Below are 27,514 nucleotides of genomic sequence, written 5' to 3'. Positions count from 1 at the left end.
TCTGTTTGACTACGACATCTAAACGAGTTCCTGCACCTGATCTGGTGTGTCTTGCATGGTGACTCTCAAGATACACCGAGTTCAGTATGTAGAGCTATTTAAAGACAAGAAACCTAATTTTCTTTTGTGGAGAACATTGATAACATCACATTTTTGTTCCTACATCCTCATGGATAGTGGTATCATCCTCTGGGTACTGGAGCCAATGGAACTGTTTTCTCTTATGCCAGATGTGAACCCTGCCTTTAGTGTCTTAGATTTGTGAATGGTAAGTGTTACTCAAGGAACTGGAGAGAATGGCTATTTACTTAATAATGGCATTTCAGCTGTTGAGTATCTTGCTAAGCTAAAATGACTTCCGTGGACTGAAGCATTTGCAGTCTCTCAGAATACTGTAGTACAAAAATAATGGATACCTGTTTTGTTTCTGTGTCTGGTACAGAACTAGCACAGTGCTAATAGACTAGACCTAAATAATGTACTTTATAGTTGAATCTTGCTTTTCTTTTAAAATCTTTCTTCAGAGAAGGAGGGAGTGTTGGGACAGGAGTTCACTTTATGTAGAAAGTTCCTTTCTCACCAGTCTAGCGAATGGTGCTTAAGATGTGAGGACATTATACCAGGATGGAACAAATTTATCAGCCTCTTGCACTACTTGCTGTCATCTTTGGCTTAAATGTGGTCGTGCTTCCTTCTGAGGTACTGGTGTCAGTGGAGTTTGTTTTCTCTAGCCTTGGGTCTTAAGATCTGGTTCCCTCAATCTGCAGTCCTTCTATAAGACATAGAACGTCACAGTCCAGCAGCCAGTTTTTTTGACCTTCTGAGCAATACCGGATAATTTCAGAAGCTTCACTTTGTTTGTGAGGCTCTGGGCTTCCCATTCTAAATTCTCCGGGTGTAAGGAAATGTGAAGAACGTAATCTCACGTAGATCCGTAGTCTACTGTGGTGAAACTATTTCTGTTACCCAAGTTAATAATCTTAAGCCAATGCTGTTATTTTTTCACTATACTGCAGTCTGCTGAAGACCATGAGTACAGTTTTCTTTAACCTCCTGGAACCCAGAGTCCCTCCTCTTGTAAATAAGTCACGAGCTGTCTGTTTCTGAGGAAGGCTGTACTGACTTTTCATGCTTCTGTGGACTCCTCCCTCTAAGACAAACTTCACTCTTGCTTCTTGTAACTTCTGCGTATGTTTCTAAATATTGTGTGTTGCCCTTTGGAGACAATATCTCCTTCTGCTAAATAGGCATTTAACCTGCATACTGCTTTAGTGGATTTAGTCTCCAGAAAAACATGGCTTAAAGCTCAGCTGATTTCAGTTCATGAAATTGTGTAGTACCAGGTCTGTGTTCTCTCTGCTTCTACAGCGTACACACATGTATTTTCCAAATGTCTGAGGGAAACTCCACAGCCAGTTGCCTGCTGCAGAAACTGTCAAAGTGTCACAGCAGAATGTCTAGCTGGCTGTAACAGAGATGATTTGTAATGCCTCTCAGGTCCTTCTCTCGGAAGCGTTTGGGGTTACCCTGCGCTCTGCGCCGTTTGCATGGGGGCAGAGGGACACAGCCCGGTCAGCTCTTGCTGGACATTCCAGATGCTCCTGCAGAGTGTCCACGCACACTTTGAATACATGCAGCCTCTGAGATTGCAAATTGTATACAGCTTTACCTACACAGAAGATTTAAATCCATTTTCAATTCAGTGAGCTCACTGGGCCCATTTGTAGTAACCACTGAAAACAGCCTTAAGATCATTTCTTAGTTCCATCATTTGCTGCTTAAAAATTATTTGGGCTACCCACCCCATAATCTGGGATTGAAAGAACCTTTGGGATTTTCAGTGCTTTTTGCAGTGAAAATTGAATGCTGCTTGGTTTCTCTTAGAGGAGACAGTGAAGCATCTGGCTGGGTAAATGAAGCATGTAGATTGCGTGAGGCGTGAAGTCAGATGCTCCTGCTTTGGCTGCCTCAGAGTTCCAGTGCAACAACTGCTGGACATAAACAGCTGCTGAGATCTCTCATCTTCCTGTTTCCCACAAAGGAAAAAACAGCAGCTGGGTCTGAAGTGCCTGAAATGATTTAAATGAGTTCCTGGTTATTTCTACAGATATCTTCAGTTTCATCAACAGAGTGCGAAGTGAGAAGGAAGAACGGACCCTAAACTATCCATTTTATTCAAAAAGACTCTGTTTTATATTTTTTTGTTTATGCTTCTACCCTCAGTCCTGACTCTAGATGAGAAAAATGTGTCAATGCCCCAAGATGGCATACTAGAAATGCCATCTGGCTGGGAATTTTTGGGACAGGGAGGTTGCTTGTACTTCAGCAAACCTGTGTTTGAATCTTCCTCATGTTGCTTTATGGTCATGTGAGGTGAAAAAAGGTAAGAATATTTAGCATCAATACTTTGGCCACTTCTGGTATAGCAAAGCTGCGGGTGACTTTTTAATTATCTCATGATTTTCCATGTTAAGATCTTATTACCATCTGTAGAAGTACACTACATTATCAGTTTTGGAGGCTGCAGCTTGGGATTCTGGAAAGAGAATTGTTTTGAATTGCAAGCTGTAAGAGGGCTGCATGTCTGTCTTCAAAGCTGGAATGAATTGCAGATGAAACCCATAGCAAAGAATGAAAAAGAAATATTTTTAAATGCTACTGTAAAAGTAATGCTTCCAGGACAAGGGTTATGCCTTAAGAGGATGGGTTTGGTTGGGTTTTTTTGTAATTTTCAAAATTTGGATATACCTAAATCTGACAAAGAGTATTTCGTGTGAGCAAATTGAGGTCTCTGTTTTGATAGTTGATTCGGATGGGAAGAAGGATGAAGAGTAGTTGGGATGGGGATGGAGAGTGGCAGGAAATGATAAAACTTCCGGACCTTGTGAGATCGCTCGATTTCTGTCTTGTCAGCTTTGGGAATATCTGCATTTTGTGCCTCCTACTTTTATAATGGCTCTGTTCAGAGGTGCCGTATCCAGGGATGTCTCAGTGATGAAGTTGCATTGCTTACTGCCATCCATTACATGCCTTCCTCCCCTGTGGAGAGAGATGTGCTGTGGAGTTCTGGTTTTGGAAGGTAAAGTAGATACGTGTGTGTGTGTGTGTGTGTGTGTGTATGTGTGCGTGTTCAAAATATCTGCTGTTGCATGTTTGTGTTGATAAAGGGAAGGCTGAAGTCATACATTTACAGTGGGAGCAGGAGGTGGTGAGGTTTTATAAAGAGAATTGATTTCTCAGGGCACTCACTGCATAGCTGCAGATCATAGGGTTGTTTTGCCTCTGACACAGAGCAGTTTTACCCTGACTGCAACAACTTAGTTTTGTTAAGATCCAAGTTGTCGCTGGCCTCTTTGTTTCAGACTTCAAGTGATTTTTTTTTTGTTATGATTTTTTAAGGCAGTATAAACATGTGTCTTAACCTTTATTTTTAAGGAAGTTCTAGAAAGCTTTATTTTTCTTAAGGGTAGTAAATTTGTACAGTGACTGTTTAAGTGCATTTATTATGTAATCTGTTTTAGCAGGATATTTTTATATTTTCTGTCTTACTGATTCCTTTTTTCTTTTCCAGAAAAGACTTCATACAGAAATTTTGTAGTTTTTAATTCAACTTTTTTTATACCTTATCATCTTAGGATGAATATTTAAACAACAATCTTCAGTCTTGCTTCAAAATGTCCCTGTGTGCATCTTCTCACAAGGACTTTTCTCAGTTGCTGCCACTTCAGGATATTGGATGCAATAAAACAGAAATTAAAAACTCACCCACTGGTATCGTCTCTCCAGTTCCCTACAGCTGTAATCAGTCCACACTGACAGCAGAAGACAGTCCAGTCTATATTCCCTCATCTTACATGGAAAACAGACACGAATATTCTGCAATGGCATTCTGCAGTCCTGCTACAATGAATTGCAACGTTACCAGCAATTTTGGTGATTCAGAGAATGCGTCTGTGAGGCAAACATCAAGCCCCAGTGTGCTGTGGTCCGCTCCTGGCCATCTCTCCCCTCTGACACTGCACTGTCAGTCATCGCTCCTGTATGCAGAGCAGCCAAAGAGCCCATGGTGCGAAGCAAGGCCGATGGAGCCAGTGCTACCTGTGACCAGGTCAGTACTACTCATGTCTTTAACACTTTGTTGGAAATTATTCCCAGGTTCTTTACTTCTTTTAAGTCTTTCCTTTTTACCTTTGACTTCTATGTGTTAGTCTCTCTGAAAAACAAAACCAAACCAAAAAACCTCCACCAGACACCAAATCAGTCCTGGGTTTTGTGTTTATTTCAGAAGTTACATTAAAAAAACCACAAACCCAAAAAGTTTCTTTTTCAATGCCTCCTCAGAGAAATATATGCTGACACAAAGCACTCCAAATACCTTCAATGTGGGAAATGTTTATTGTGTGTAAACAAAAGTTCAAGACTGCTAGGTGCTACTTTGTGTAATGAAAGTGAATTTTGCTCTGGTAGATCAAGTACTTTGAGGGAAAGAAGTAAAGGTTCATTCTTTTTTCCTTTTCATATGTTTTTTGAATTCCAATTTATCTGGATTTTTTTTTTTTAACTGCACCTAGTAGTTGTGAAGGCTTTTCATGAACTTGGAATTAAAGGGAAATGTTTCCTTTGGGTTTTGGTTTTAGTATCAACTATCACATAGTGCATGCCTCACATTCAAAAGGGTGCTGCTACTGAAAAACTCTGACACTGTTTCCTGTTGCTGTTCTCAACTGCCTTTATGAAGACATCGTGAACAGCAGATTCCCAGGATAAATTTTTGGCTGTAAAGAAGCGTATTTGCAAAACAATGTTCCTGTTCTAGACATTTACTCATATTACAAACCATATGCAGTGTGTAGATCATCAGCTGGTGAAATTACTCCATTCATGGGCACAGCAGCTGTTGGATGGATAAAAGCACAGGGTGTTGCAGGTGCTGCTCCTTTTTAGCAGCTGTATGTTTGTTCATAGGGCTCCTTATTTAACTTCAGCAGTCATTGTCAGTATGAAAAATAGTGCGTCCTGGCAACAGTTTCAGTTCAATTGTTAATAAAGGATTTGCGCTATTTCTGAGACTAGCTACATTCCTTCTGCAATGGGTGCCCCTTATGTTGTCTGCACAGGGCCAGGGCGTGAGATCTATGTCTACTTCAGACTTGCAGGCTGCACAGATCTTCAGCCCAGCCACCTGACTAATCTCTGTTTGGAGTCAGCAGAGAGCAGCAGGCAGTTCTGGAGTGCAAATTTACTCTAAGTGTAGGTGTGTGGGTTGGGAGATGCTGTTTGGGTGGCACTGGTACACAGAAGAATTCCCCAAGCAGGTCTAACATGAATAGGGCTAACATCTGAAGTCTTCCCACTTAGGTTAATGTTTCAGAATGGTGACAGCCCTGGGAGGGCTGCTGTAGGTTAGTCTTTGAAGCTGTCCAGATGATAGGACAGCAGCTGGAATAACCCAAGAGCAACGGCACCCCGTCTGATGCTCTGCAGTGTGCTCTCTACGTAGACAGAAGGGAAGCCAAACCTGCCAAGCTGGAGTTTGAGTCTTCTGCCATTTGTATAGATTCATACAGACTATTGCTCTTGTAGCTCATGATGACCTAACTTAAAGAGGAGAAATCAATGAAATCTGGAGTCTAAATTTATGGATGATCTTTATTGTTCAGCAGCAAGTAGCTACTGTGTTTCTTGGTAGCTGGACCTTCTCGGTGGTTCATTTGTCTCAGTATGATATGTTGTAACCCCCAGTTTGTGTACAGTAGTTGTGAAAGAGAAAAAAAATTAATTTGACATGGAAATATGAAAAGCAAGACCTATAATTCCCTTATTGTAGACATCTGTCCTGAAATAAGGCTGTAAAGTAAAAAAAAAAGCCCCATGTTTCCTTCTGCTTTATCCTTTGGTGAGGTGTTAAATTAATGTCATGAACATTATATTTATTGCCATGGGAACAATGACTGTGACACTACAGATTCATAGATTATACCTTGAAGGAAGAGTTCTTGGGACTGACACTTAAACAACTAGCTCTGGGGGAAGGGAGAGGCTAATGCTGTAAAGTGTAAGTAATTTTAAACACAGTTATAGTTCGAGAAAAGGGATTTTGTTTGAAAGATGAATAAGAAAGCATTACTACATATTTAGGCCCATTACATAGTTTATTTTACCTTTTAAAATAAAGCAAGAGTCTCACCATGAGAGGAGTTTTCCCTGGGTGTAAATTTCTGTTAATATTAGCTAAACTAGTGTGGTCCACTTTGCTAAATCTGACCACTGTGTAATTTGGATCTCCTTATAGGTCAGCTTAAAATAAGGAACCTGAATTCTTAGCATTCCCTCTTCTCACAAATAGGTTCATTATGAGAATACAGAAAAAATGTATTTAAATGTGTTAAATGCAAATGTTCTGCAGTGCATTGTTACGTTGCACCAAGAGTTCAACAAAAATGAATTGTATTCCACGTAAAAATAGATGTGAATTTGAGAGTTCAATTTTTTTGTATGAAATGGCAATGATTTGGTGATAAAGACTCTGCTATATTTATTTGCATTATAGCTCCTGTACCTGGTGAAGACAATAGAAACAGTCTCATAAACTTTGTTGGTTAAAATGACATCAAGAGAAAAGGAATGTGACAGTGTAATTATATTATTTTTTAAAGTAGACGAAAATTGATTTCTGTCTTCATCCCTTAAATAAAAGGATTTTAATTAAAAAAACAAAAGGTTTATTTTAAAAAAGAACAGATATATTACTTTCTAAAAAGTATTGGGAAGCTTTAATGAAGTTGCCAGAGTGATATTTCTGGAACCTAATTTGTTCATCTTTTCTATTATTTTCTTTGCGCTTCTGACTAATCGCAGGTAGAGAGTGCAAGTAGAGGTGTTTGGGTACACCGGCTAGCAATGCTTGCTTAATTAGAAATTATATAGTAACTTTATCATGTTTCTGCTTTGCTTAAACTCTGCTCTGAAGCCATAATTATTTGCATTATTCTCCTATGCTTTTTTTTTGTTGTGCTCATTCTGTAGAGCACTTAAATGTATCTTGAAATCTCTTTGAAGTGATGGATTGGCATCTCTGTTTTATGATGGAGGATTTACAGAGATTAAGCAAAAATATGGATCAATTTTGAGATATCTATGACATGATTTTCAGCATAGTAATCAATGTTTGGAGCATAGCAGAACCTGTGCTTTGGAGATATAAATATTAACAGTTGTGTGGAAGATAAATATTGAAAAGTACTCTTCAGCTGATTTTTGCCCACCATCTTGCACATATTCTGGAAGAGAAAGGAAGACCCTTCTTCATCCTACAGTTTAGGCTCTTACAGGATTGAATTATCTCCTGGCACTGAATGAGCCAGTGGCCTGTGGGAGGGAGGGAAGAGTTATAAGAAATTATAAAGTGTGGACTATTAATTTTCGACTTACTGGATTTCTTTTTTTTATTATTTTCTCAGTGTGTTTTTTCTCTCTCTTTCTTTATAATGTACAATAGTTTAGGTTTTAAAAAACCCTGACAGACAGCAAATGCCATGAGCAAATCTTGCTGCTTTCTAGGTCAAATCCTTGCCACCCTTTGTTGAGGTGAAGTTGAAGTTAGGTTCAGATTTTACAGGTGTGGCATATGCATCAAACACCTGCTGTGGCAAAGCTGGAGGTAATTAGGAGACTCCAGAGATACTGAATAACATAAATAGTCTTGCTAATTCCTTCTCCTCTAGGGCAATCATCTTGTCACTGTTGATGACTAGTAGGAAATCACTGACTTGTTACTTTCAAAAAAATGGTAATTCTTTTTATGGAAATATAATATCTCTATGTAGAAACCATGATCCTAAAATAGTGAGGAGTATTAGAAGGTGTAAAGCGATAAATCTTTGTCCATGTGATTCCTCAGTAGCAGCCAAGGTACATCCCCCGTTTTCCTGCATCCTTTGGTGCAGGAGCTTTGTGGGCATCTGGCCAGCTACCACCAGTTCTTCTGGAGGACCTGGCAGCTCATTCATCTGCTGAAATGCTGGAGTGCACCAGTCCCAAGGGCACTGGGAGGTGGTCTCTAACTGCCTGTGGGGTTACCAACTGCAGTTTGCTGTCTGATCGTGAGGTTCTCAGGGTGAGGAACATGTACCTTAAAACTCTGGACTACTTCCTACTTCTGTTGTCCTGAAAGGCAACAGTAACAAAATGGTTGGTTTTGAGCCTCCTGCTGTGCTGCTGCAGCTATCGCAGATGAGCAGATTTTGATGCCTGTTCCGCCGGCAGAAGGAATTTGTTCCAGATTGTTGCTCTGTGTGCAAGCTGTTTGCTGCAGTTGGCGGAACTCACGCAGCTTGCATGTGTGTAGGGTGACGGTCGTTCAACTTTTAAGCAGGGAAAGAAAAAGTGTTTTTTAAAACAGTTGTCATGCCTGGAAGGTAAAAAACAACACTCCTCAGTGAGATGTTATGGTGTGTGCTTTTTCTTTATTTTCATCCATAACATCTCGGTGCTTTAACGAGGGCAATAAACATTGCTCTCCACAGCATATCAGTCAGCCCCTGAGACGCTCTCTAGCTGATTTTGATTCTCTTCTGACTTTCACAGTAGAGGTTAAAAATATGCCTCTTCTACAGATGTGAAACACCAAATTACTTTTTCTTCCAAATACAGGGAAGCAGGAAGGAATCACAATGCTTTTTCCTCCTTGCCTTAGCAGCAGATTAGGTGTGTGTGATACAGTCCCTTTATTGTAAGGGAGAGTTGAGAGTTCTCCCCCACTGATCTTCCCAGCATGGCAGAAGGGGAAATAACTCAGGGATCCAGCAGTCCGTTAACCGGGAGGAGGGTTGTAATCAAAGACTGCGCCTGTTAGACATCTAAACACCCTTATTCCCTGCAATATCTGAATGAATTAACATTTTTTAAAAGCTTGCAGTAACTTAATTGTACAACAAATACCTTAATTTTTCTGTTTTGGAATTTGCTCAGAGAACCACCGTTTTTCCTTTCCAAATCTTCTACTAGGAAACTGGAGCACATTCGCCTCAAATGCTTACAAACTTGATGATTTTTAGTTGGTACGTGGGTGTGTTTGTCCTTACCTCCTGTCATGAAACCAGCACAAAGTCTAGTTTTACTATGTTAGTTAAGGCCTCTTTGATGGCACTTTTGGCATGTTTCTACTATTCTATTTAAACTTGCTCTTGTTGGTGAACAGGTTTCTTCTGCCCTGGCAACATACCCTTGTTCTTTAGAAGTCATAAACCACGCTGCCTGCTGTCTTATCCCAACTGGTATTTCTTCTCCTCCCTAATCCTGATAGAAGGTGGGATAAAGAAAATTCTGCAGTTCCTAACTTCTGCCTCTGTGCTCAAATTTATACCTATAAGATGGCTATATAGCTTTGCTTTTGTCAAACTGCTTCACGCTGTTTTCTCTCTATCTAGAAATTGTACTGACCATGAAGGTGAGGCATGCTAAAATCAGAAAGAAAATGTGGTCCAGAGAAGAAGTACACAATGGATGTGCTTCCTATACCTAAAAAAAATATAATGATAGTCTAAGTTCCTTTCCTTTTGCTGTTTGTTTACAGGATCTTGGTGTCAAGAATTGGCTTTTATTTCATGTTTTTATCCTGTTCTAATTTTAATCCAGTCACTGAGAGCAGTTCCAGTAAGTTGGAACTATTTGCAGTGCTTCAGGAATGCATATATCTTATTAATTTATATGGAGCATTATGTGTGAAAGTGTTTTATTAATTGTGTTTCTCCATTCTTCTTGTATTTGGACTTCCTTTTAGTTAGCATTAGGGTGATCAACATGGATCGTCATCTTGAACAGAAAACTTTGTCTAACACTGAGTTGATCTTGTAGGCTGAGATTCACGTCAACATATTTGTCTCCAGCATCTCATTGAGTGAATAAAGCCTCATTTAAAGGATGAAATACTTGAGACTAAATGTGTATTGCTCCATCTAGACTTTTACCTTGCTAACAGTGCGAAGCAACTGCAGCTGTGTTTGTGGTAGTGTTTATGGTGTCAGTCCGAGCTGTCTGAGTTCGCATTTTCCATATGAAGCTTCCCAAAAGCAAAGTCCACTTGGTTCACAAATTCCTGGACTTGTAAATTTCCAAGAATTCTTCAAGATCCATCAGCATTCCATATGATTTTCTCCCAGAGTTCATGTGAATGAAACATCAGCAGTCCAGATTTATGTCTTTGAGTATTTTAAAACTTTATAGGCTGTCACCATTGAAAGCTCTGGGATCAGACTATATGCTTTAAATAACCTTATCAGAAAAAGGCTTAACAGTTTTGCACGCTATCCTGTGTTCAGTAATGAGAAGACTCTATAGAGAGAGAATAGAAGACAATGGAAAATAATGAAACTCTTTGCAATGTAGATTAATTTTTCCCTCTTTTATAACAGATGTTTTTCTTTTCTATCAGAGAAACGTTAAAAAGAAAAACTAATGGCAATGACTGTACAAGCCCAATTGCAAATATTCCTGGCTCAAAAAGGGACGCCCACTTCTGTGCAGTCTGCAGTGACTATGCTTCGGGATACCACTATGGGGTCTGGTCATGTGAAGGCTGTAAAGCGTTCTTTAAAAGAAGTATTCAAGGTAGGAGAATCAACTTTTCATAACTTTACTCAAATATGTATGATCAGAGGCTGCAGCGGTTGATCTAGTAATGAGCTGATCTAAAATCCTGATGTATGGTGCTGCATGCTGAAAATAGAGCAACACATGATTTGACTATCTTTTGGCTCCTGTATTATCAAGATCTGGAAACATGACAAAGTGAGCAACTGATTTCTTTAGAGAAGAGGTGGAATGCATAGCACGGGAGGCCCCTGCAGCACAGGCAGCAGTGGGATGGCACTGCAGACCTGTGAATCTGATTGCAGTTTGTGTCCCAAAGTAGACACAGTAATTGTGAATTTGTTATAATAGGCACAATTAGAGTAGGTAATTGTCCAGACACTTTGCTTGCCAGGAACTATTCTTGACAAGAGTTTATTGCTTGGAGCTGTTGAGTCATAGCATATAACACCTACACAGTACATAGGATATAAAAATATATATAGCAAGTATTAGGTAAAAAACTGATTATTGTTATTTCTCAGCCCTCTGTCCCCCAGAGCCTACATTGCAGTGTTTCTTACACTGCCAGATCTCTCTATCTAAGATTTCCATTTCAGTGTTTAAATGCTTAAATATTTAGTATTTAGTTCAAATTTGCTGAGTGGCCGCAGTATGAAGTAAATGTAGGTCTCCATGTTCACTATCACAGCCTGTGGGCAGTGACTTATGCACCATATTGCAGCTTTGGACCACTTCATTTCTTTAACCTTGGCTCTAGTTACCATACTCTTTGGCCCCATCTGGGGCCTTTTGGTGGAAACTTCACTGGATTGACATTGGATACTACATGCAGATACTAACACAGAAAATCCTGTCATTTTTCAGTCTGTAATGTTCCCTTCCTCTTCTGCACACTAAACCTTTAGCAATCTTGACATATTTTCTTTTGGATCGATATGGCAGAGTTGGTGTCACCATTAGAATCAAATTCAGTTCAAAACTTGTTTGCCTTTTCAATTTATTGTGCAAGTTCTGCATGGGCGAATAACCATTTCTATAAACTGGTGCAAGTACTTTTGATTTCTAAAATAATTGAAGAGAACTTTGTCTCCGGTTTGTCACAAATGGAGACTGAATTTGATCTCAAAGTGTTTTCTGTCAGGATAATTATTTGTCTGCACTGCATTGCTCACATGTGCTGTGGCCGTGAACAAGTTACTCATTGTGGCCTTTTGTACACCTTAATGTACCCTGTCAGGTAACATTTGTTTGTAATTTAAATAAATGAAAGTAAGTTCTTGGCGTAAAACACTATCAAGCACTCACTTGCAACTGTTGTTATGAAAGATGTTGCTTATAAAAGTAAAAAACTTCTGGGCTTACCATAGACCAAAATGTTGGGCTAAAGTCTAATTAAAATTAGATGGTATGACGGAGCAACTGTGTGTGGTCTTCTCTGCTTGTCCAAGTTTGTAGCGTAGTGTGGTCGTCCAACATCTCTGAACATCTGTCTGCAAGCTAAATTATCCCAAGGCCACAGGAGTTTTAAACCACTTTATACTCCTGTGTGCTTGAGTTATAGTGCACCAGAGAGCTTCCTCTTCCTTTCCCCCCATGTTGTGTGAAGAGTGATAAACAGTAATTTGTTTTTCAGTCATATCTGCCAGTAGGAAATGGGACAAACTGTAACCTGATCTCTTATTTTTAAAATTGTCGGTTCAAAAATTCAAGGTTAAAATTATTTTAATTTTGCAAGGAAGTAGTCACAATGGTTCTGTTAAATAATTACTCTTGGGGACACGAACTCGTGGACTTGCATCAAGTAAAAAAATCCTCTACTCGTAGACTGCTGTATCTTTGCCTGATCTATTCTTAAAGTCTGAAAAAATGCCTTAAAAAACAACCTGAGAGAAAAGAGATGAAGAAATATAAATGAGTGAATGTTTTTTGCATCCTTTAGTAACTACTGCAGGAGAGATTTCCAGTGTTTGGCAGGAGATGATTCAACTGTATTTACACCAAGAGCATACTCAAGTCCAGTTTACAGTAATAAACCTTTGGACCAGATTATTGATTAATGAAATACAATAACGTAAAGGTGTTGGGGTGGGGTAAGGTGAGGTGGGAGACAAGGAGAAGACAACAGAAGAGGCTGTAGTGGAAACTGATGAAAATAAGAGAAACATTTGTCCAGAATATCTGAAAGTTATACCTTCTGCTTGTGCTTTGCTTTGTACTATACAGTGTGCATTCCTTTATACTGGTCTTTCTCTCTTGAGCTGCTTTTTTTATTAACTTTGGTCCAGGGTCAATCCTCCAAAGGCTTCTTCATTCCTGGGAATCACCACGCCAGAGAGTTCAGTAAATAGAGCTGTAGTTTACTTAAATCTTTGCAAGACTGAAGCTGTTTTGCACTGCTGTTTTCAACTCTGCTGAGTTAAAAAAATCTACTGCCTGCAATCTGTAGAGTCCCAATATACAACAAGAAGTTGGAGGTTGCGAGCAAATTTCTACTAGAGCGTATGTCCCATTTTCAAAAATGAGTTGTTCTTTGTAGGTGCTTGGTTATCTAACAGTCATCAGTAAAAGCCGGTCTAAGTTGTCTGGTTACTTTTAGAGGCCACAGACTGGTGTCTTCAGTATAGGATAAATATGCATTTTTGCATCAGTTAAATTAATGGAGCTTAGCTATATGCATATAAAAAAGTTGAGGTACTTAAAATCCAGAGGTGCCCATTTGGGAAACAACCAAGAGGCACTGTTGGAGATATTAAATTTTGCTTTCTTACTCTGCTGCAGGACATAACGATTACATCTGCCCAGCTACCAATCAATGCACGATAGACAAAAACAGGCGCAAAAGCTGCCAGGCATGTCGGCTACGGAAATGTTATGAAGTGGGAATGATGAAATGTGGTGAGTTTTGCATGTCTGTGTTGTTTGCTTGGGTTTGCTGGCTTTTTTTTTTTTCTTTCAGTCAATTCTGCATAGATTTTTTTTTTTTTTTTTCCCCTAAAAAAGCACAACAGGCAATTAGAGCAAGGTTTAAGCTGGTTTTATAGGATGGAAAGTCCTGATTCTCAAAGCAGAAGACGACTTTCCACTTTCGGAAGAAAACCTGTGGGAAGGAGTAAGGTGCAGGTTAAGCACGTGAAAACCACCATACCTCTGCAGAGCTCTGTGAAGGCAGTTTACTTGCGTTCTGCGTTCTGCAGAATGGGAAGCGGAGACCTGCTGCTGCCTGAGCCTCAAACCAAACTGAAGTCCCATCTGATATGGGGTAAATGAGCCGGTACTGTGCTCTGCTGGTTGAATGTAATGCAAGACCAGCAATGTCACATCAAAGCAGTAGTTACTTAGCACAGTAGCCTGCCTCCAAGAGTGGCAAGAGTGAATGCCTTGTGGTGAGACTAAGAGTGAGACTAGCACCTAAGTGAAACTACTGCTGGCAACTCTCAGCTTCCAAAAATTAGCAGTTGGGGATGTCTGGTCTAGAAGACATTTCTTGTATTTAAAAGGTCTTAATATATTAATCGAATGATAACTTTTCCATTATCCCTCTTTTTAATCCTGTAAAGCCTTAACACCTACAATGTGACACAGCAGCTTGACCACCTGTTGTGAAGAACCAGCTCGCTGGTTGCCAGACTCTTTTGTGGGACTTTGGTGGGGCAGTGAGGGGAAGGCAGTGGGTGAACTGTTCTTTTTTTGAACAGACCGTTTTCATACAACACTCTCCAGCTCTTCCATCAAAAGAAGCAGTGAACAACTACTGTTTGTCACTGCACCATCCAGAATTATCCAGCCTTTTCTCTTATGCCTATCTTGTGCTTACAGTGATGTGACTTCGCTGTAGTTGTACATTTATAAATGAAATTTTAAAGGTTACTTTTAAGAAGAAAATACCTTAAAAGTTCTTTCCATATCTAATGTACTTTCTCAGTCAAAGTTTGTTGTTGTTTCTTATACATTCCCCAACATACATGATAGAAATAGGCTGGGAAAACACCACACAAGAACTTTGGAGTGGAAAGGAGAAGGCCACTATGCTTGGTCCTCTGTGATTTGCAGGCATGCATCTCATTTCATCCCATTTAATGTAGATACCTACTTCTCTTCTCTAGGCAGTGTTTTCATCCTCCCACTGCTTTGATCTGAAGACTGTTTGCAGGATATTATTTCTTTCACTGGGTACATTCTTTAGAATTCCAGGCTGCATTTATTGCTGGACAATTAATGCCCGCTTGTTCTTGTGACAACATTGTCTTGTAGTTTAGAGGCTCCTCTTCTCTTTATTGTTCACATTCTGGTTGTATTTGGGGACTACACCATATCTCCTCACAACCTTTGTTCTATTAGGGTAAATAAACCAAGAAAACTCCTCCTCTTGCAAAACAGGGAAGTAGACAGAATCGAGCTTGTCCCACAATCTGCTCCAGGCTGAAATAATCCATTTTGCACTGGGATGACCAGAATCATGGGCAGTATTCCTGTGAACTCTCCTCACTGCAGCAGCATTAATACATGTCTGTTTCTGTCGGAGCCTTCCTCTGCTTACAGCCCAGGATCCTGTTTGCCTTTTTCATGGTTGCATCACGCTGGCAGTTCATAATCACGCTATGACCTGTTATGATTGCAGCCTCCCTGTTCATTTCTAGCTGATAACTTCCAGCTTAGAGCTACAATTTTGATTGTTCCTTCTATCCTTTTTGTACTCCTGAAGTACATTTAGTTTCTGTTGCTCAAGTCAGCTAGTTCTTTCTATATGAAGCTACTACCTTCTTCAGCACTGATGATACATCTCAACTCTATTGGTGTTTTTCATTAATATGGTCTTAGCTACCTTTGCTGTTTGGCCTCCAGAAAGGAAAGCCTTATGCTTGCAAATGAGACTCCTTTTGAAACCTTATTTTCTGAATGGTGTCACTGTCTTCTGGTCATCTTTATTTTACTCAAAGTTTTTGCAGCAGGGGTTTCTATCAAGCCCCAGTTTTGGAGTTGGAGAGTTTTTGTGAAGATTGATTCCACTATGATATTATAAGGTGGTCCTCCACAATACTTTCCTTGAATGAATACTTTTATTCTTATTGTCCAGGAAGTCCTGGTTTGTGATTAGACTTCATAGGTACTATGGTATTACAAGTAGCAAATAATGATAATATGTACTTATGTCTTAGCCTGTGTTCCTTTTAATTTTGTCATGTATTCATAGACATTTTTTCCTGCAATAATAAATATGACATTCATGACTGTGCCAGACCAAAAATGACACTTTGAAACTGTAACAGGAAAAGAACAGGAAATGTATTTTTTAAAAAATATTTTTTTAAATAGTAGCACTGAAATTTGAGTCTCTGGAGAATTTAATTTGAGAATCAACAATTCAATCAACAAATCAACAATTTAATTTCAGAAAAAGGAATGTAAAAATTACTCAGCATAGTCTGAGTTGCCTGATGAACTGAGGCACCTGTGAGTAAAGCTGATGCATGGACACATGGTGAGACATTTAAACCAGACAGATTTTAAGACTGTATTTCTTGCATGAAACATAAATGCCTTTTCCTGCAGACCAGAGTGATTATCTTCTAAACTTTTTCTTGTTAGAGCCATGCTGTAATACCAGTTTTTTACTGTAGAAAGCCACAAAAGAGGAGTACATTTTCTTTTTAATGAAGGCTTTTCCGCATCTCTGCTCCTTTCCTAGGTCACTTAGTGAATGCATTGGTTCACATCTGCTAAAACCCTGGATAGGATAGAAAGGTTTGTAAGTGCATTTTTGCTCGGTGGAGACTTGTTGTCCAGCAGAAGTGATAAAAGAACCTTAATTACTACTTTGTAGTTTATGAAAGTGCTTCATAAAAACTTGGTACTGTTTGCATCAAATCTTTAAATCCTCATTTTGCATGTTATCAATAGAAAATTAAGAAAAAATACACATGTATGTGTGTGTGTGTACATATAGCATACGTTTCCGTGTATAAATGGGATTAGGCAGTACATGCCATCTTTAAAACAGTAGGAGGCAGTAGGGAAGCATTGCTTTGGAGTTTCCTGGTCCGAGATTCTCTTGGATGCCATTGCATTCACAAACATTGAGAAGTCAACCCAACAAGCCATGGGTATTTCAGTGGAGCCTAGCTTGGGGGTGCTTTGTATTAAGGTGATAATGGATTTTCTTACAAAACACACCATCGTTGCCAAAAGCACAATGAGGGTCTTAGATAGTGCATCTGCAGATTTCTCTGTAGGAAGTCTGTGTTGCCTACTGTTCCAATCAAGAAAACAACTGTTAAATTTTGGCACTAGGGCTACTAGCAATGGTAGAAAAATAATTGCAAAGCACTGTCACCAGGAACAAGGAGAACAGGAATACTGCAGTAAACTCTGCCCAACAAATTTGAATAAAACAGGTAAGGAAAAAATTGATCTTCTCTTGGAGCTCTCTGGTGTTTACCTGTGGAGCCTGAATTGGACTAGGCTGTTTGCCAAAGGCAGTAAAGTAGAAGGGCGTTGCTTCCTCACCTACCTATAGCCACTCTGGGAGTAGCTACACTTGTACTGTTCTTTTTTGCTTCCTGAGGCTCAAATAGACCTTCTTCCATTAAGAGTTTTCAGTTTCCCTGTTGGACTAGACTTACTTTTCATTGCCCCGCCGTCCCCACTCCTGTGTCTTTTTCCCCATGTGCCAGTTCTCAACGTGCTGGAAATGTTCCAATAATAAAGCTCCTTTTTGCCCACTCCCCACCCCAAATGAAGAGGCTGAGGAGCCACACTAAAATGTGATGGAGAGATACCGCCCTTGAATGCTGGGTTTGCTCCACAAGTTTGCAGAAGGCAAAACTGACTTCTCTGTGGGCTCGTATGGTTCGGCGTTTGGCTCTCTTTTTTCTCCTGTGCTTGGCTGCTGCGTGCGGCTTCTAGATAGCACTTTGAAATACTGTAAATTACTTTTCACACAGAAAGTAAGTGGGGAAAAAAATGTTTCACGGCATTCTCTGGACATAAAATGTATTAATTGTATTTTAGCTATTATAGAAATTACTGTAATTTCAGCTCGTGTTCTCGTGTGTGTATGGCAGATGGCAGCTTCTTTGTCAGTAGGTCTGCTCTGTGAATACAGGCGTACTCACCAGAACATTTGCATTCGCTTTCAAAGGTGACTGGAGTGATAATGATTTACTAATGTATACTTGAGCAAGTTTTAAGCTCAAACACTTACAAAACCTGATTATAATATATTGAATGGTAGAATCTGCAGTTGCTGCTGATCTGGTTAGTTATTAAAGCAGTTGCCAGGGACCAAAATCAATATTAAGAGCAACATGCCATATAACTGCCCACCAGACCAGACAGCAAAGGCATTTGCAATGTTCAAAGAATTTGTAAAGCGGGAGTTGCTTTAAAAATAGTGTATTTCACTGCCAATAATACCTGTTATGGGCTGTTCATAGGTGAGTGAACAACAGGCTGATTTTAATGACTTTTTTTTCAATGTGTCTTATGTCTTATGATCTTGTGATCATTTACCCATGTGGTCTATGGTGCTGTAGCTCAAGGTCTTGCCCTTCGTCCAACATTCCCAACTGAATACAGCTATTTTCTTGTGCAAAGAATAGCTCGAAATAAGGAGAGTGCTGTGGGAAGAATGAGGGATTTGATCGTCTTGTGCACTTGTCCAATTGCCTGAATTACCATTATATGAATGAATATTAGCTATTAAGTATAGTTAGGGAGTTTGTGGTAAAGTTGGAAATAGTTCCTAATCTGGGAAGCTGTAAGAATTTTATTGCTGTGCCTTTACATAGATTGATCCACATCTCTGTGTTTAGACTCTTAATAGTCTAGTTATAGACTATTATATAGTCTATAATTATTTATAATATATAGTTTTGTAAGGACTTATACATGCCTGTTGGATGATAATAGATGCACAGGTAAAATTTTTCAGTCCTGCCTAAACTTCGGATTTGAGTAAAAAGCACAGAAGTTCCTATAGATTGTTGAAATGTTGTTTCAATTGGAAATGCTGCTACTTTCTGATGTGTCAATCGACTAACAAGTTTAAATGTTTTCTTAGTTGTGTAATCTCACAATACACTCTTTTTTAATACAAGCAGAATAAATTTTAATGTAGACATAAATGGTATCTCTTTTACTTACTGGCGAGCTGTGTCTTATGCACACTGCTCAGTGAATCAGCCTTCGCCTGCTTTGGCAATATATGGTGATTAAAAAATACGAACAATAATTCAGAATCTGGTTTGTTTGGATTTCTGCCCCCTCCCCATTTTTTGTCACCAGTTGTGGCTTTTTTAACAACAAGTTTATTATGAAGAAATGTCATAACATTCCTAGAAACTGGTTTTATGTTTTAAATGGAGCTTTTTTTTTTTTTCTGCTTAATACATACTGGTTATATAGGAAACTTGATTTAGTTAGATAACCTAAAGTAACTTAAAGGGCTTGCTATTTCCAAGCAAGAACCTTCCACAAGTACTGAGACCTTTAATATTGTCAGTAAGTATCACAACCTGACTGAATCATTTTAAGATGGAGCATGAAATGCAGCTGCGCAGATGAAAACCGTACAAGATTGTATCAGCTAGAACAGGATGCTGGACTAGTATTTTTTGAATATTTTTTAAGATTTTATTGATTTCTTTCATCTTCATTAAAGTACCTCATCTTACCTGTGTGTTTATGTTTTGGATAGGCTGCAAATTGTTATTTTAAAATCTTTACAACAGTGGATTGGAAGGGATGACTCGGGTCTTGGCACCAAAGGCTTAATTTTTTCCATGCCACTGAGAAGTCTGGGTGACAGTAGAACAGATCTGAGGACAGCTGATCAGAGGATGTGAGGTCCCACAAGAGTGCACTTGGTTCACTTCAGTGCCAGGAACTGAACTAGGGTCAATGAGCTGGTTGCAAGTGCTTGCTTGACCACATGTTGCTTCTGGTAGGTGTGTCCAAACTACTGGAACTTCTTCCTCATTGTGTCATCAGGCATCTCCTCCTCTCCCCAGATCCCTCTTAAACCTGTAGTTCTTTTCTGACTTTATAATTTTGGATAACGGTCCTTAACATTTTTTCCATGTGTTTGATTAAAAGACTGCTGTTCACGTGCCTTATTTTGGGGGCTTCACAGCTCCACCAGGTACTGGAGAATAAAAACTGCATGTTGTGAAGCAGTTGGTATTTTTTGATAGCCCAAGAAAATTTCTCCTCTGCCCTGCAACTCCCTATGGCTTTTAGTCCCCTGTGCTATTTTTCTTGTTCTGTCCTTCAAGATGCCCACGTTCAATGAGCTTCACCTGTCTAAATAGGGGAAGCAATGTGAGGTGTTGCTTCTTTCTTTAGTTCAGTTCTGTCCTGGTGGTTACGGTCTCCACCATGCACATTCATGTGGAAATCAGAGTCACAGATCTCTCTGTAGGTAGACCACCCTGATACCTAGCCATTTCCTTATCTGTCTCCAGTTGTACTTTTGTTCCAGCTGCTTAGCTTGCTGTTGACCTTTCCTCTTTGTCTTCCCTGATGGAAAATGCTTACATACTTTCTGCGCATGGCACGACTTCAGAACAGTCTGCAGCCCACTGTGCCCGTTCTAATGTTTTTCTGAAGCTGACAAAGCACTTCAAGATTTTCTTCTTGACCTTTGTGCATTAGTCCAAAAATGAGGCTTAGCACAGTGTTCGCTCCATCATCCAAGTGTCTTTGTAGAAATTAGTCTATGCCTTACTGTCCTTTGGCTCTCTCAGGAAGAAAAGGATTTGCCCAGACAGATGGCTGAAGAAATTGCTCTGTGACTTGTGTGGTTCTGCAGGTAACCTTTTTTTGGCTATCATCAAGTCTGATTTAATGGATCTACCATAAGATAATGTCTCCAACTCTGATTGTCTCTGCTGATGTGTTATCTTTCCCTAACTGCTCTTCAGCTGCTCTGGCAACATCTAGCCAGATGTCATTCAGCTAAGTATTAGGTCTGCAAATCATTGATTGTTTTCCTTCAATCCATTATTTGTGCAAATGTCCTGTCAGTACTCAACCCAATTCATCCTACCCATATTCCTTTTAAGGATGCAAAACCATTTTTGCCCCAAATAGTGCAGACTTGAGGCTGGACTTCCAGCTGATAATGCTTCCAGTTCCAAAAGCCTTGTTCTGCTTGGATTCCTCCATGCCTGAGGACTGTTCACTGAACCAGCTTGGCTTGTTTGTATTCTCCAGTCTCTTGGGTTTCGAGATAGAGGGTGTTATCCCATACTGAGAACTTCTTTAATGATCATCCTATTCTCTTTTACATCTGAGGTGATTTACTGAACAGGCAGTAAGTGAGGATGATAACAATGTGCAGTTGAAAGTTCCGCATCCTTAAAGTCCTGGCAGACTTTGTTAGTCCTTTTCCACTGTTTTCAGTGCCTTCAGGTTGTACTCAACTACACTTTGCATTTCACCCTTCCCACTGGTTGACTCAAGTGGTGTTTGATAGCTGCTGAAGACAAGACAGGACTATGACCTGAAAAACCACCTTGTCTGAGCAACCTCCACCACTGAGAGTCTGCATTCACATAACATCTTACTTAGCAAGACAAAGGCTTGTCAACAGCACCTGAAATTCATTTTTTTTGTGCCCCTACTCCCTTTATTTTTAATTTGGCTTATGTTTGGACCTCTTTGCTAACTGAAACCCACGGCCAGCATTGCATTGCCTGGTTGGAATTTAGACAACTCGTGGTCGATATAACTCTGATGGATATGGATGAAGAATGGTAGGAATTGCTGAATCCAGTAGCTTGACAGAAGAGAAACTGCCACATTGTCATGTCTCCAGGTCCAGTAGCAAGTCTGAACGTGTGTTATTATTAGGCACATACACACAGTACCTGTATCCACAGTCAGCCACACAGATCAGCACAGCTATAGCACTCATGTGAACTCAAGCAGTGGAAAATATAAGCATTTATACAATATAGATCCTTAGAGTAGCTGGGTTTACATACTCATTCTGTCAGATAGTTGGCCTGTGGATCCCCATATCTCCCCAGCTGATGGCTTCTGGGTCTGCACCCTCACCCTAGCTGCTGGTAATCAGCCCTTCTTGCACACAGATGGTCACAGAAACATGCATGTGCTACGGCTTTAGAGTGTCAATGTTATCCAGTAGCTGGCCCCTGGATCCTCTGTTCTTCCAGGTACCTTGTACACAAACTCTCCTGTGCGTGCATACACACATGCAAACACATAGGTCTCTGGCTGCTGTCCAAAGCTATTGCCCTACCAGTAGCTGACACGGAGATCCTCTGGTCTCTCTAGTAGATGGCTTGGAATGCCTCATCCCTCCAGGTGAACTAAAAAGCCTTTCCTGTTGATTTATCTGCTGTATGTCATGCCCAGACCACAGGCTGATCATTCTCCTTTGATAGCCCTGAGAGTAGCATAGTCAGTATGCTTGTCATCACCTATTAGGTCCTTGGGATTCTTCCATCTTCATCATTCCTTTGCTTCTTTGTCTTCAGACACTTTATGAAGTCTTTAATCACATATCCTAATGAAAAAGACTGAGAGTCTATGACCAGGACAAGAGGTCTTTAGGCTACACACCAAAAAGAATTCATAAATGTATTAATGTCAAGATAGTAGCAGTAGCAGAAAGGATGCTTTTGCCAATTTGTTGTGAGATTGAAACCAAATGAAACATCTTATTATGATTTAGGACTCCACGGTCCCTGTGTATGCAATAATAAATGTTGGTCTGGTATAGATTTATGGTAGCACAGGCATTTTCATATCTACAAAAATCTAACCTATGAGTATCATGTGTCAGTAGAAGTATTGATGACCAGCACAAAAAATTAACCTTTACAACATTTAGAGGACAATTTAGCTGTGATACTAGAAATGTGAAGTGGTGGAGGATTCCAGTCTAAGGATCTCTTCAGTAACTTAATATTCGTAAATATCCTGATTTTTAATATGGTACAATATTGCACATTAGTCACTGCCAAGGATTATTTGTAAATCAGTAAACATAGTCCTTGTTCTAGAATATGCTGAAGGGGTGAAGGAAGTAGAAGCCATGGCTGAATGTTTTAGCAAATCCCCATACCGTGTTTTTGGAGACGCTTTTAGCCTCTTTCCATGGCAGCTATGCAAGAACAGATGACAGTGGTCCCACCAATAACACTGACAGAATTGGAGAGTGTTTGGTGATGGCAGAATGAACAACAAATTAATTCCAGGAATTTAAAGGACATGTCTTTGCAACGGAAAAAGCATTCTGCATGCAGAGCTCCAAACAGGGGGCTTGCTCCTTGTAGCTGTAGGTATCAGAGTTCGCTCGGGGGAAACTCCTGCTGGCTTAATGGGACATAGAGAGAAAATGGGCTGCATCTCAGTAAGTCCCTAGCTGAACACCCTGCTAGCAGTGAGGCCCAGCTGTGCTTCTGGCTGAGGTATTTACTCTGTATCGTGGCCCAGACTTCCAGAAGTCTTCCCCCACTTTACATCTAAAACAGAATTTAAAAACAGAACTTTATTTGCATTAAAAGACCTGATTTATCTCTTTTTGATGTCAGTGGAAATTTTCCCATGGACTTTTACAGTCAGTTAACTGAAGTTCAAAAATAAACATTTTTAATGTTATTTTTTGTTCAGTAGAATAAACAAAAGCCTCAGCTGAAGTCAGTGGAAACAAAGTTAAGTGAAACAAAGTTAATGCTGAATGCTCTAGAAATTCTGAAACTTGATGTTCAGTATTGGGACATCCAATATTAAAGGGTTTTTTCCCCTTCTCCCCAAACATTTGGATTTACATAATGCAACACTGAGAGAAAAATACTTCAATGCAATTGTGTGCCTCTCTTGTCAGGCTCCAGAAGAGAACGTTGTGGTTATCGGATGCTGCGTCGCCATTGTAATTCAGAAGATCAGGTGCACTGCATCGGCAAAGCTAAGAAATACAGTGAGACGGCAACCCGCGTAAAAGAGATCCTGCTCAGCACAGTCAGTCCAGAGCAGTTTGTTTTAACGCTACTTCAAGCAGAGCCTCCCAACGTGTTGGTGAGTCGTCCCAGCAAACCATTCACGGAGGCTTCCATGATGATGTCCCTGACAAAACTGGCAGACAAAGAGTTGGTTCACATGATTGGCTGGGCCAAAAAAATTCCTGGTAAGCATTCCAGTCTTGTTTCGGTTGACTTCATTCAATGCTTTTACCATCAATGTATCATTCTCTACCCAGACATAACAGCACAGCACAGTAAACGTGCAGTATGAAAGTCTTCAGCTTTTTATCCTATAAAGTAATGGACAATTTGTTGCTCTCAGTAATTCACCTGGATGTATTTTGACTTAGACAACGATCTAGCCCATAATTTGCTTTCTGTCGTTAGTCAAATACTTGTTCATTTTGCTAAAAAGCATAGTTGGTGTTGCATGTAGTTTCTGCCTTAGCATCAACTGTAAATACCTGATTAATCTGATTTAGAAGGTTCATTAAAAGGGCTATTAACTAGATGGCTATAAAAAAGAATTTCAGACCAAATTCTTTCCTTGAATCCTGACAGAAGGTGTCTAATACTGTTGATGAAAACTGAAGTGTGTCCAAGCACTGAGTGCCTTCAATTGCTTCAGTTGACACAGTTGCTACACAAGAGCATGAGACTGCAAAGTGGCGCATGGTATCGATCTCACAATTATTGAGCGCTCTCCATCAAAACGAAAATCAATAAGGATGCTTTTGGTTGTTGGCAACACAAAGAACATGCACTGAAGTACAACTACATGCGTTATCACCTTGGATGTCTCATCTGTGACCACAGTATCGTATTGTGGCATTGTACCATTTCACTTCTTGCAAACTAGAAGGGGTGAGCATTTTTCAGTTCCTTCTCCATGAAGCACCTGTGATTATAACTGTCAGAATAAAGAATAAAAGGCAGAATAAAAGCAGCCAGCACACAGAAAAGGCAGTTGGCAAAGCTGTGCGAAAAACTTGCTGGCTGGCATAGACTAAACTGCAGACTGTGGCCAACTAATAATGGTGAGCTGAAAGAAGCATTGACTAATTGATGGACCTGTAGCAGCATGGAGCTTAATCCTTAGCTTCAGATATAGTGCTCTGCTAGGAGTGATCCCTACGGCTGTGTTTACCTTGCACGGCTGATCTAGCCTGCAGCACGCCTGGTAGTCCTAACCCCATGTCCATCAGGACTGAGGAGCCAGGACATCACGGCTCCGCTCTTGGATTTCATGCTGAAGGCAACCAGAGCATGCTGGTGCGTGCCCTGGTCTTGTCACACTTGTGCACTACAAACAGCAGTTGGCTGCTGCTTGAATACGCACCCAGGAAGACATGACAGGAATGTTTACATCCAGAAATAAACTGAGTGTGTACACAGTTCAGGAAACAACCTTGGTGGAGAATATTTCGTATAATCCTTATATTAAGAATTTAGGACAAGGGAAGCGTATCCTATTTCAGATCTAGCTGGAGTGGCTGAAGGTGCTACCAGCTCCAGCTGCTGGACCACATCTGCTAGCTGCAGATTACAGTCTCTGTGGCTCAGCCGCTGTGTTGGAGGGTTCAGGTGACGGTTTTAGGGTGTGCGGATTCCAGGTCAGCTGCTGAGCTGCCAGAGAGGAGATGCTTGCACAGCACGAGTATCTTAAACCACACTAGCTGTTTGCAAAGGGATAGTGGTTTTGCCATTGACGTGGAATATTTTAAACTGAGACCCTGAATCCTTACTCCTTAGTTTTCCTGATTTAAGAAACTCTGAAAATAACCGTAAAGTAACCATAAGGGGTTAAGTGGTGTTTATTGCTATAATTTCTTGTCTGATCAGAAGAAAACTTGATTGAAAGGTACCTTTTCAGAGGACTCCATATAGTTATGTTAATACAATAGGAAGTGAATTGTGAAGGAAAACCAGAGAAAGTCTTAGAAAACAACCTTATTTTAAGCAGTATTTGAACGAGAAAGAAAATGAAAACAACCTTTTCCATTTTCTGGTTGTTCTTAATTTCTATTTTTTTTAACTGTCAGCTTTTTTTAAAAACAAAATCACAACCCCAAAACCTCAGCAAATTGACATTAAATTTTTAAATTTTTCAAAAGATCAGATTCTGAACCAACCCCAATTTTGACATTAATCACTTTTAGTTTATTTTCAGCATTCATCAGAAATAAAACCTCTACTTGGCAATAAGAGAACTGTATGAAGAAAACCCACTGAAGCAGTTAAACCCCTTCAAAACAATTCCTGGGAATGTTGACACTATATCGTGTATGTTTGTTTTTTCTAATCATTCCTGTTACACAGAACAGAAGTAAACACCATTTTAGAACGATGCCAGAAATAGATGTGATGTTTAAATATGTACCTAATTGTAAGTAATATTGCCATATGACATGTTAGTTTGAGCATTCGGATTGATTCATTTATTTTTATAGCAAATAGATTTATTTCTTTTTTCCATTAAAACAAATGTGATGACAAAAGCTTAGGGATAGAATTTCAGTTTGCAAAAATTCTTGCCTGAAATTAATCATCTACATCCATGCTCTGATTCCTGGAGGTAAGGTCTTAGATAGAAAATACCGCGTTCTTAACTAATGGCCCAGTGAACAGTAATTTTACTTTCTGTAAAGCTGAATATTTGCTTTTGTATAGCTGGCTAAGAAGCCCGTTGTCACCTCTAAATTATTCTTTTGACACTCACCAAAAGTGAAACAAAATATTTTAATTTTTCTTTATAGATGCTGATGTTAACAGTAACTTTTGCCTAAATAGGAAAGATAAATGTTTATATTTTTTCATATTTAACATTTAATGACCTTCTTTTGTTATGAGTTTTACGCTGTGACTGGATTGTTATCTGTACTTTCAGCTTAATGGATTGTATTTTTGTTGTTGCTCAGTGAAATAGAAGCTGTCACCCAGATATTTTTCCTTCTGAATGCCAAGTTTTTTAATTCTAAGTTGTCAGACAGCAACAGAACATAACTTCTGTAACTGCCTTTCACTTTGTTGACCTAGTCTGAGTTGAACGTGGTTCATAGCTGAACCTGTACCGCTAATCAATAGGATGTTGTCATAATATTGAAATTTGGATTCATTATGCAACCTAGTGTGTTGCTGGCCAAAGTAGTGTGTCTTGTGCTAGTTACTACACATCCAGCACAAGTTTTTTCTTGTCTTTGTAATTTATAATTAAATCATTAGGTATAGAGCACACAATTTAAAGGATGCATACTACAGCCATAGAAAAATAAGTAGTTTAATGTACTCTGCAGCAAATGAAATGGGACTTCTGACACTGCATTAGAAGCTGTGGTGGAGGAAGCTGTGCTGTCCTCAGTCTTTAAAGCGTGAGATTGTTAGGAAAAGGAAGGGCATGGTCCTTGTGATAGCTGTGCTCAATGGCCATGAATCCTACTGGTGGGGCTGAGTGGGTGAGTTTAGCAGGCGACATCCAGGATAAATCTGGATCTTTCAGTGTCTGTAGATTGAACGCTGGGACTTGGTCTGACATCTTGCTCCACTGAGATAGATAGTTTTTAAACCAAATAACTGGTTGTTTATGCTACAGAAATCAGCACATGCCTGCATAAATATTTATTTAAATAAACTCCTGAGATGTCTTTGGGCTGTTGTTTCCCAGGAAACTGCTGCTGTCAGTTTATACTATTCACACTGCCATGATTATTTTTCTAAAACCACTTTTAAAATTATGTGTGTGTCTGGCAGATAATCTGTTGTTGGCTGTGGATTCTGTAGTAAATTCTGTGACAGCGAAACCCAGGAGGGAAGGTACCGCTCCTAGGCTCCTGTTTACCCCTCTGATAAAGCAAGGAGCAAGGCTATCGATTTTGAAAGGCAGTACTCTTAGCAATGATAGGAGAGGGTGCGCGTTACCCAGTTTACATCAAGCT

The 27,514-nt window shown here is 39.7% G+C and overlaps 1 protein-coding gene across 6 annotated transcripts in view; it reads left to right on the top strand.

Annotated features, from left to right (window-relative positions):
- The first annotated feature begins 35 nt into the window (after positions 1–35).
- ESR2 (estrogen receptor 2) overlaps positions 36–27,514 on the top strand; it is a 40,815-nt gene continuing 13,336 nt past the window's right edge. The window contains exons 1-6 of one of the 6 annotated variants that reach the window (XM_075426864.1): positions 36–268; positions 2,914–3,079; positions 3,787–4,108; positions 10,433–10,608; positions 13,372–13,488; positions 23,447–23,746. In XM_075426864.1, the coding sequence (XP_075282979.1) occupies positions 266–268; positions 2,914–3,079; positions 3,787–4,108; positions 10,433–10,608; positions 13,372–13,488; positions 23,447–23,746 (1,084 nt within the window). In that variant the 5' untranslated portion in view covers positions 36–265. Of the gene's footprint in view, positions 3,080–3,635; positions 4,109–10,412; positions 10,609–13,371; positions 13,489–23,446; positions 23,747–27,514 lie in introns of those variants that run through there. The other 5 variants (XM_075426866.1, XM_075426867.1, XM_075426865.1 and 2 more) reach the window with 5 other exon arrangements.

Source organism: Opisthocomus hoazin, chromosome 7 (assembly GCF_030867145.1).
Source record: "Opisthocomus hoazin isolate bOpiHoa1 chromosome 7, bOpiHoa1.hap1, whole genome shotgun sequence".
Lineage (NCBI taxonomy): Eukaryota > Metazoa > Chordata > Aves > Opisthocomiformes > Opisthocomidae > Opisthocomus > Opisthocomus hoazin.
Note: the sequence above shows the minus strand (reverse complement) of the source record. Positions and strands in the feature narration are given on the sequence as shown.